General features: G+C 35.3%; 1 protein-coding gene across 2 annotated transcripts; it reads right to left on the reverse strand.

Annotated features, from left to right (window-relative positions):
• Nucleotides 1-1,396: 1,396 nt before the first annotated feature.
• LOC100378701 (dicarboxylate carrier UCP2-like) lies at nt 1,397-10,247 on the reverse strand. 2 transcript variants are annotated; one of them, XM_002730850.4, is made up of 7 exons: nt 10,151-10,247; nt 6,807-7,022; nt 5,251-5,448; nt 3,836-4,073; nt 3,107-3,304; nt 2,073-2,355; nt 1,397-1,532 (listed from the first exon to the last, which is right to left on the reverse strand). In XM_002730850.4, the coding sequence occupies exons 3-7, from the start codon at nt 5,374-5,376 to the stop codon at nt 1,409-1,411; spliced, it is 969 nt and encodes a 322-aa protein (XP_002730896.2). In that variant the 5' UTR covers nt 5,377-5,448; nt 6,807-7,022; nt 10,151-10,247; the 3' UTR covers nt 1,397-1,408. The 2 variants fall into 2 exon arrangements, with proteins under 2 accessions (XP_002730896.2, XP_085362727.1); XM_085506601.1 differs by lacking the exon at nt 1,397-1,532 and having other exon boundaries at nt 2,069-2,355.
• Between the last annotated feature and the right edge of the window lie 1,561 nt (nt 10,248-11,808).

Below are 11,808 nucleotides of genomic sequence, written 5' to 3' on the forward strand. Positions count from 1 at the left end.
GCCGGTATCTGACCTCGGAGCAAAGTTGAGGGCGCAACTCACGCGACCTCGTCAGGCACTTTTTTGGGGAGATTTACAACATTGTTTGACGTCACACATGCGACGCTAGAGGGCGTCAATTACAGGTACACAATGTATGTATATTGAGTCTTATTTTGAGGGATTTATCCAGGAAAAAAAAACAAGGGCGAACAAACCAGTTCCAATCATCTAACGACCTTGAGACGTGCATAACAAAGCAGTCAGCAACTCAGCTGGTAATGCTGCTGTTTTGGTGTTGGGAACACTATGGCGGTGACAGTAATGTCTAGTTGTATTCCAAGGACATGCAGACAAAGAAATAAAAACATTACATAATAATTTTTTTCAAAAATATGTTTATTATTATTCTGTGGGCACTAAACTATTTTAATAAAAACACGTTTAGGTACACTAAAATTTAAGACAATCCCCACTGATAATAGTTACTTCACAATGTAAACCGCTTCACTGACATTGCAAATATATGCACACCCCCCCCCCCCGAGACCCACCCCCATGAAATATATAAAGAAATACATGCCTGTGTTACATAGTTCATGATTTTTGTAATGATATTTTAAGCCAAACATTTTGTCTGCAGAATTTGAGCATGTAATAAATGTATTTCAAGTTATGATAAAGCAACCATTGATTGATTTTTTTTCCCCTTCACACGTTTTAAATTTATGTAATAATAACAATCAAATTATCCATCACAGCTGGAAAACAATGGGGTATTGTTAAAACCCTGTCCTTTAGAGTTCAAATAAAGAAATGAAGTTCAAAAAGGGCCGAATTGAAAGAAAAAAAAGTTCTACGTATAAAAACATCATTTAAAGACAGCATGAGGGTGCTGTTTGAAACGTTTATAAAGTCTTTAAAAATTCCTCCTTTTGTAATTTCAAAGCAGGAAACTTTTCAGCTTTTTGTGCGCATCATCAATCTAAGAATCTAACATGCAAAAAAACATCTAATATGCAAAACACTTCAGACATCGGCTAGTCTGAAACAATTGACATTAGTTACAATGAACGTAATGCTGCGTGAAATATAAATAATTGTAAATGAAGGCAAAAGTAGTTATTTCACAGCATGTGAGCAGTGTTATTCACGTTTGGCAGAGACCTACACGTTATCATTGATTTGTCTTGTTCACATTAAAAGACATCGGATTCTGCTATTTTAGCAACATCTGCAGTAACTGCTGTCAGTGATGATATGCAGGTAAGGCTTAAAAGAAAAACACTTGAAAAGAATCTGATCATACAACACCAATAAAGCTAACAAGTACTGCTGAATGTTCTACTTAATGTCTAAGCTCTATTTATGAAAGGAGAAATGAGATGTGCCTTGTACATTTGCTGTCAGTAGTGCATTTTTCTTCTATTTATATGGCATTTTTATTATTGCTACAAGATATAGTGGCGTGGGTGAATCCACGCTTCAACTGCTCGTAGAAGACAAACATACAGATGTTCCAGGAGCCAAGTCGCATGAATGAAGGCATAAATCTGTAAATATAAACAAGAAAAAAATCAATTACAATTTATTCATAATTTGAATATTATCAATCAACTCTTATTTGTTTATCAAACACTGTTTTTGTAAGGAGAATATGCAATAAATCTTACTGTAGAATGACTAATTTTCACTGGGTTTAAATTTTGCTGATTTACCATTTCAGGCATATTCAGCGAGTGTTAAATTCACAGTTTTAGCATTTAGATAATGTGTTCTATGCTAAATTTTACATATTAACTGGGTTTTAATTTAGCGCATTTTCCAGTCAGCGGAATGAGCAAAATTAAAACCCAGTAAATAATTAATCCTTTCACAGTTTTCAAAAAATTGATTGCTGTTATCTTTATGAGAAGGAGCCCCCTTGTGTTGCATTCTCTGTCGCCATCATGACCTCTGCTCAAAATACCATGTTATTTAAGTCAGTGGATTTGATGATAAAAACTCATGCCTTCAGGAAATGCAAAGTTTCACATGGATTGACAAATGTAGACAAAAATTTAATTTACAATATTATTTGTAATGTTTCTTACCCTTTGAAAAAAGCTTTTGTTCCCCCTTCTTTGAACATGCGTACAGCACAGTCCATAGCGCTTTTGTACTGTCCTTCGCTAGAATTCATGAAGCGAGTTTTTACAACATCTACAGGTGAGGCCACACAGGTAGTGACAAAGCCAGTGCAGAATGCAGAAACAAAATGGCAGGGAAGATTGTCGGACATCAGCCTCATGGAAATTATCTTTTCTTTGAATGAATCATAACATACAAGCTCTGTAGCATTGACGACAGCAGTGCGGGTAACATTTGGAGCAGTGCCTGTGAATACAAGACAAAGGGGATCAAGTTTAGTATCATTTAATAGATGCAAACACAATTTTTTTTTTTTTTTAAATGTTTGTGCTAGGCGACAGTTCCGGCCACCATTGAATGTCACCATTGCCCTTTCTGACTCTTTTTATTATATGTGCAAATTGCAAGTGCTAGTGCTGATACATACTGGTAGTGCATTTTTGCCACAGAAGTCATGTTTGGGACTACATGACAGGGCTGTATAGCCATCTCTCTATCAAATTTAATGCGCTACCCTGCAGTCAACCTGGCTCGGTCGAACACAAGCATCTGCAGACTTTAACCAAGGTTTCTTCAAAGCTGCATTTGTTAGTGAATGAATTTAATTTTGTGTAGATTTTGTATGTAAAGTTATAAACCTGGAATGATTGAAGTATGGTAGCAATTCAAATGACAACAGTTAATAGTTCTAGCATGGTCCTAACAAACAGTGTTTTGCTTGTTTTTATAATGAGTAAAATAAATATAATACCAGTACATGTAGTTGCAAGATTAAATATGTAAAAATAAAAATATGCTAACTACATACTGTATTTGCTCTATTAGTAGCACAAACACATACATAAATTAGGTGTATTTATAACAAAAATAAGTCATATTTTAATGATTAATGTATACAATTTATTTGGTCTATCTGGACTTCTGATATAAATATTGTATGTTAATTTTTTCTGAATAGTAAAAAGCTAAAGCTAAAAATTAAAATTATTTTACATACCTTTCCATAAACCTTTTATTCCTTCTTCACGTGCAATTTTTCTATATGCAAGCATGGCTCCTTGGTAACGTTTCTCTGTTCCAGTTTGTGCTTGGAGACGTACTTTGACAACATCTGTAGGCTGTGCAATAGTGACTGCTATTCCTCCAGTAGTGATACCAGCCAAGATTCTAGGTACAATGGAACCACCAGGTAGAACTGAGAAAACAAAATAATAACGTATGATTTGTGAAATGATAAACACTGCTGTGGTAGCTATCTCCGTTCAACATTGACGTATACATATCGGTGTTATTGCAAGACATTAAATAAAACTCTCCTAATTAAACAGATTTAGTATACTTGTACATTCGGCTACAAGTTTTATTCAAAGCTTTGGAATACACATGGTCGGGGGGATATGCTAGGATATTTTGTGATAGGTAACAAGAGTTGATTTATTACTCAAAGGTTTATCAATAAAGGCAGCAGTTTTCGCACGAGAACACATTGTACATGTACATATAATCTTTACAAACGCTGGTAGGTTTTTCAAAAATGAAGAGTACCAGCTTTTTTTTTAAATAAATAAAATCCAATGTATTAATTAAATGTAAGTGGAATACTAGTATTCTGTAAAAATACAGACAATTTGATTAGTGGTTGGAGCACAGTACCTGTTGAATTGTGAATTACATGTGTATTTGTTACGACTTATGAACAGCGCCCCCTACAGGTAGAATTACTCACCTTGAGATGAGGCATTTTGATAGAAGTGCTTGACAGAATCGTATAAACCAATACGCACTGACGCGAAACCCATCTGCCGATGCAGACCAGCCACCAGACCATTGTATAATGCCCGTGCCCCTTCTTGACGCGAAATAGTCATAATTGTGCCATACATGCCCCGATATAAAGGTTTGACATTGGCATTTTTACCCACTGCAATTTTGCTTTTATTACTGCCGCTAGTTTCACCCTGGATCTGGAAAGTCAAGCAAATAGCATTGTGGGTAAGATGAGTGGCCAAGAAGGCCTTTAGGGGCTTAAGGACCCCCTAACTTAGTGTATATCCAGAACCCATGATGCTCAGGTCTGCTTCTGTTCATTTCACTTTTAGTAATAATAAAAGTGAAAATTAACTGTCATTTTATTTTTTTCCTACAGAAACAAGGAAAAGAAAGGAAAGTGCATATTAGTTTATGCTCATTTAAAACAAAACTGTGGAAAAATACTTACTCATGTATATTAGTTTTGACCTTAAATCACACCAGGGGAAAACTAAAAACTAAATTTACCATTTCACTACCATTGTCAACTTTAAAAATAGCTCAATTCAACTTATCTATCTGTATGATTGGATCCATTATACAAATGAACCCAAAATTTCAAATTAATTAAATGTCTTATTGGTAAAACAATATGGAATTTATTTTTCATGATTTTTTTTTAAATGTAGAAGGGTTAGGAATATTTATAAATATATTTTTCAAATTGCTGGTAAAAGGAGAAAATGTTTTTTTTTTTTTTTTTTTCAATTTATTCAATTCAAGATACTGATGTTGTCTTTGGTAAATAAAATTATGATTGAAATACACAATGAATGTTTGTAAAAGCCATGTCAGTGTTTGATGGTTTTTGTTCTGTATCTAATCCCTCTCAGTTAACTCACTTTTGGGTACACATTGATGTTTTTATGTTTTGAGTACTCTAATAGAAACTTTTATCTCAGTCAAGGTTGCAATTCAGACACTGATGTTAAATGATGTAAATATTTCTTTTCATGAAAACTCAAACTTAACATGTACAGATACTGAATAAATTCAAATATTATAAAATATTTAGTTCCCGACTCTAATCAAAGTAATCAAAGCCATGAAAAGACACAACATATGATTAATACTGTAGAATACTTTATTTTCGCTTGGAATTAATTTTTACTATTTTCGCTGAAGGAATGATTCAGTGAAAATAAAATCCAGCGAATATATCTTTTTCCCTATATTTCACATTCAAGTTGTCAAAAATCAGTGAAAATAAATTTCATACAAAATACCCAAAAAGTATTTTTAGCAAAAATTAATTCCAGCGAAAATAAAGTTTTTTACAGTATCAATTTGCAAATGAGATTCCTTCCTAACAAGCCATTTATGTTGTCTTACCTGTAATCTGACTTTTGCAGTGTCCAATGGGAAGGTGACCATGTCAGCCATACATGCTGCAGTACCAGCAGCCACAAATTTCACACCAACAGTGGGTGGTACATTGGTAGGCTTGAATCCAACCATGGTGTACTTGATTTAATTATAGTATGCTACAAAAATATATTCACTGATTTCTGCAAATTCAACAGATATTTTCTGTAAAGATAAAACAATAAACATCAGGTGCTGGATGGATCATCAATATTTTACCAAAATCAACTCAAATAACGTTTTTATAAATAGAAAATTATGTTCATTTGGTTTAAAAAAAAAATTCTTTAAAAGATTTAATGAGCTTGAACACATTAAGTTATGGAATGACAAACACAAACTGGTAACTATTCAACTGACTGAATTATGTAACAGAGTGTTATTTAAATTTCAGACTTTATCAGTATTTACTCTCGTGTCATCTGGCCACAGGAGGACTGTTTATAAAATACTGGGGCCTTCTCAACAGCCCTTGCTATAAGATGTCACAACTGAAATGAATTGAGTAGCAATTGTTACAGTGACTCAGTTGTTACAAAATGAAAAACAGGCATACATTCACATGCAGATATCTGTTTGTCCGTCTTTCAGACGTCACACACACACAGAGACATACATTCACAAACAGACAGACAGATGCACAAACAGACAGACACATGCAAAGACAAACATAGACATTCACACACACAGGGTAAACTGAATAACTTCCATTGTGTGTTGCACAGGGGAAATCTAAAGCATATCCACTGTTTAAATCACAAATAAAACCGATGACCTATATAAATTGCTGAGTCTGCAATTTTGCAAGCAGGCAATATAATGATTGACTTCTGTGATCAAATATATAACTAGCATGCAAACATGTTGTTGACATATTGACAATGCTCTTTGATAGCCCCAAGTTTTGATAGCAGCAATCATTGAAAAGAATGCCAGTGATTTTTTAATCAGCCGATAAGATAAGACAAACATTTACAGCCCTATTTTTTTTTGGGGGGGGGGGGTATGGTACACAAATAGTTTTTTTGACACATTTTTTTTTTTAATCTAAAACTGATGATAAATTTCAAAATTAAGAATTTTTTTTTTTTGAAATATTGGTGATTATGTGTACTAGAGTTTATTTTTAATAGAACATTAGAAAATTAATGGTTACACTAGTGACCTTATATGATAATATAGTAATCTTAATATGGTAACATCATATCATATGGTAATATGAATCACCTTATATGGTAATATAGTAATCTTAATATGGTAACATATATGGTAATATGGATCACCTTATATGGTAATATAGTAATCTTAATATGGTAACATATCATATGGTAATATGGATCACCTTATATGGTAATATAGTAATCTTAATATGGTAACATATCATATGGTAATATGGATCACCTTATATGGTAATATAGTAATCTTAATATGGTAACATATCATATGGTAATATGGATCACCTTATATGGTAGAATAAATGAACACACAAATATTAATACACGATGATATATAAATTAACTCACCTTTTAAATGATTTCCTATATACTAGGAGATATATATATATATATATATTTATTATAGACACTATTTACAAGTATTTTCTTTCCCTAAAATCGTCTTCACAATAATAATTACTGTGATTCGTTAATGTCATTATCTGCTGACATATACAGCGTAACATTAAGAATGTTGAGCAAGTATTTTGTTGTCGACGAATAGCCATCAATTCCTTATGTTTTCTGAAATAAAGACAAAAACTGTTCAGGATACACATACAATTACATTTGTAAATCAGATATAAACTGAAAATAATATTAAAATGTTATTGATTACTCGCATTTTTGTTTTGTTTTTTTTGGAACAGATCAGATGCAGCTGTGCACTGGCAACTGTCACGAAGGAACATAAATATGATCTGGGTCACATGATAATTATTAGCCAATCACGTTACTGTTTATGGCACACCTTCTGAGCAGCCACTGATAGATAAACAACCCGGATTATAATGGCCAAGGAATGAACTGGAACATTACAACTCGTATATCAAGTCGGTCAGGACACGTGATATGATTACTGACAGCCAAAGAGTAAAAAACATGTTTACGGGTCGATCGATTAAACATGTGACCAACTAAACCAATCACTTTTCAAGGACGAGACGAGCCTCCGACTGGCCTCCGAAAGGTCACATATATTATGATAATCATCGGCAAAGATTTATGTCGCCGTTTTCCATATCACCGTAGCTCTAGGCTACAGTTTGAAATACCAGTGGGTAGAAGGCACTACATTTGCGAAAACTGACTTTAAAAAATGACCCCTATATAGCGGCACATAAGTATACTGTTTTTCAATGAAGTAACTTCCGTCTTACAGCGACAGATTTTACAACTGGGAAATATGGCGTATGTTTAACAATATTATGAAAACTAACATTCATACAGATGCCCTCACATACAACGCCCTCACATACAAACATCGACTTTGACATTGTGTAACCATAAATTCTAAGCTAATATAAATCGCAAAATGACGTATATTATTATAAAGGTTAGAAACACAATACGTTTTTGTCTATGACCATTTTGTTAAAGAATATGCGCCTTTACAAAAGATGGTTTGTTATATAGTAGTATCTATTGGACTTGATATTTCGTCTATTTTGGCCACATCCTCATTCAATGGTAATTACTACGGCGATAGACTAGTGGCCTGCTCTATGGATTGCCAGCGAATGTGATCTGTTAGTTTGACGGAAAAAATGTTGAAAAAATGCATAATAAAAATGTACAAAATGTTGTACTAAAATTATGATCAACAGGTAAAAAATAAATTTATTACGAGCTCACATGACCGCTATAATAATATTATCAGGATTACGGCCAATTTAATGCCAGTGATTTTTAAACTGGGACAAAAATAACTACGAATATTCTACAAAAGTAAGCTACAATGAAATCACAATTTTAATTAATCTCCCACAGCTGCCACTTGTAAAATGCTGTGTCAGCGATTTTTAAAAAATTGCTGAGTATTTACAGGGTTTAGGCTTATTATAATTACATCGAAAACGCAGATGTTGTTGTTTCCGGTGACGGTAGTTACTCACTCACAGTACCCCGAAATATATCGCTACCATGTGATTGGTTATTATAAATCTCGTGACAAACGGAGTAGGTCACATGATTGCCACATGTTTATGTTTACGGTATTTTGTTTTCGCTCTAACCTTGAACGTCTCACGTGGGAACATCTACCCTCTAACTAAAATCGGGTTGATACGTAAATAAATATACCGCCTGGCTACTTAGCAAACATTAATTAATACAAAAATGTGCTGTGTTTGAATATTCAAAGCTACAGACGCGCACTGCGTCAATATAACCACACCCCCAGCTGCGCCCATTGTATGCAGATTTCATGTTAATGTTGAAAACGTCAAAGCAGTGAAATTTTTTATTTCACGGGGAAACGCGGTCATTGCGAAACACTAGTATCTTATACCAAGCTCGTTGCGAAATATAATTGAACAATAACAGCTTTGAGATTTACAAAAAGAGTGGGAATTAATCCAGTCAAGGCCGTGATGAAGAATGCCGAACAGAATAAATCAGAAAACAATGAAAGGAAATGAAATTGGAATTAACGACGGGAAATTAATGCATGATGCTAAATGGGGTGATGTTGACATGGCCAATAAATACACTGAACTCGGTGAATGGAAAGAAGCAAGTCACCGCCCATTGTAAAACACTATGTGAGTCACCGCCCGAGATGATGCAATGCCTCGGTTAAAATCTGCCTTTGTACACATTGGCTGTATTTTATATTGAAACTCAATCGGTGATTTATTGGACTTATTTTTTTCGGGTAGCACCATGTGAATTATTTCATAAGTTTGACACGTAAATACATTTGAACCCCCCTCCCTTTCAGCATATCATAGTGGATTATCAACGTATCTACATTTACGAGACTACACTGAACAATGTCATTCGCGAAGTGTAAATGGAAGGTCGTCGTTATTTGTCCTAGTGCTGTTGTTTGGGCGTAAATCCCGTGTTCACACCTTATGTCACCAACCCAGTAAAGTACACTGTTTTTACGTTGCCATATCAATAAATCGTATTACTAGTATGCAGATATGCGACACACCTGGCAAATCGTCAACTATTAATCAAATCTGTTCTTATTAAAAAAATAATATAGATTTTCCAATTTGAGAAATCGGCCGAGAAATCCATCACTCTTTTACTGTGTGTTCGTGGGGATGATGCAATAGCACAACGCGAGAGTGATCTATCTGATATTATTTGGGATATTTACCACCACATTATTTACACATTATAGACACCGCGCGATTTCGGAAAATTCAATATCATCTGATCGACTCTGTGGGTTTTTTTTTCTGTTGTGTAATAGTGACTAGAGTGGGTTTCAACACATACAATAAAACAGGGAAGTGCGAGCATCAAATTATTGAATGTCTCGGTGGAAAACGCCAGTTTTAAACAGTAATGAAAATATAAATATGCCGGCATATAACAAATACACATAATATAAAATAATAAGTTATGAAAAATAAAATGCAAATGACGACTGAAAGCTTGCTACAGTACAAGAATCTCAATGTCAACTGTTTTGGTCGGCCGTGAGAGAGAATGGAACAAAGCATTTTGCATCGAACGGTCTTTACCGCTTGCCGTTAACGATAGCCCGATTTCGTCATGCAGTTTGGAAGAGGTCTGAACAAGAAAATGGCAGCACTGATGACACGACAGCGTCGAAGACACACTATCATGAACAAAAGTGCTAGTGAGGATACAAAAAAGTCACTGAAAAAAACGAGAAAAAAAATGGCACTAACCTTTCGGTTCAGAGGCATCCAGATTAGTAATCAGCTGTGCGGCCTGTGCGTTCCATTACGAACACACCCACAGTCATGTGGTACAAAAGAACAAATCATTGTGCGTCACTAGAAGGCGCTGTCCGCTGTAGCCAATCAGATACGGCAATCAGGCGACGAGCCTCCAATTGTTCAGATGACGTCAGTAGTTTTCATGGTTAATTATTTACCGAATACTGCGCCGAAGACAGAGATCTCTCTAGAACCTCTGACTAGTAATTACTAGTCTGAGCTAGAACTGACGCCGTGGGTGGACCCTGGACGTACTTGACACAACTTCAAGGTCGACGTTTTTTTTTTTCGAAAATAAAACAAAATATAGCAAAAATGCGAAATAGTGAAACAATCGCTCATCGTTTCGCGTTTACGCCAGTTTGCGTTAAATTTATTACTTCATAAAAAAACTAAGCGACCTGTTAGAAAGTGGAAGTGACCCAGGCCCCAGGAGAACGATGTCACGGTGTAATACGTATCAGGCTCAATCCATGAGTTTCCATTCAGGTAGCTCTGCGCCGTGAATAGGTAAATGCTATCACTTTTGCTGAGCATTGTCACGTGACAAAAAATTATCAATCTGATATCATACTTCAATTTTTGCCTTTTTAAGGAAACTGTTTTTGGTAAATAATTGGAAAAAGCTCATCAAAATTACGAACCTGAACCACAGAAAGTCCCAGGATGTGAGATATAATAGAGTTGGACTACTAATGCTATCACAGTTCAACCCCATCAACACGCATCGGTGCACCTCATCTCAAAATAACGACAATCTACTAGTAATAATATTTATACCGCGGGGTCTATGCGATCACTGATCGTTATTAGACGCCACCAACGGTGACCAAAGGGGCAATGGCCTAAATACTAGTATTTGTACTGCTTGCCGTTCATCGGCCTTTTTGTCACAGCGTCTAGCAATGGGGTCGCATACGCCATGATATTATGAGGTTATTACGAGAATACCTAAAAGTATGCACGAAGACAGTACAGCTGGAGTATCAACCGACGCGCAGCGGAGGTCGATGCGCGGCGTACTGTCTGAGTGCATACTTTGAGGTATTTTCGTAATAACCTTGTTATTATACATCTTTACAAACCCTGGTCTAACACATCGTCCGAATCGCACGGTTTGTTATTGCCGACTTATAGGGATCAACCGTGACCCGAAACAAACGTTCCTTGGAAGCAAGATGAATCTAACACCGCTTTGATTATAACGGGACGTCTTTATTTGTTCATTATTTGTCACTGCACACACTGGCGAGCTTGACCTTAGAAAACAGATCTGTGCTTGAACACAAGAAAGGAAATTTGTACATGGTATCGTATACGTTGAGAAATGGCAACGTCATATGACAATGCGAAAATACGAGGTGTGAATATTTTTGCGAGTTTCAGTTTCAGTTTTGTATACGTGTTTCCAGGGGCCGGTATATGGTCTCAAGCCATACAAAACTCCCGACACGCATTTGTAATTTTCGTAAAAAATACTAGTACAATGTACTAGTACCAGATAAATGAATTCACGTGTAACAAACTTGGTCGTGTGATCAAGGATTGTTCTAGTCTGATCAAGTGCCGGGTCTCATTTCCGTCCCAGCAGTAACGTTTTGTGAGCA

The sequence above is a fragment of the Saccoglossus kowalevskii genome, chromosome 12 (assembly GCF_978046115.1).
Source record: "Saccoglossus kowalevskii chromosome 12, keSacKowa6.1, whole genome shotgun sequence".
In the NCBI taxonomy this organism is placed as follows: domain Eukaryota; kingdom Metazoa; phylum Hemichordata; class Enteropneusta; family Harrimaniidae; genus Saccoglossus; species Saccoglossus kowalevskii.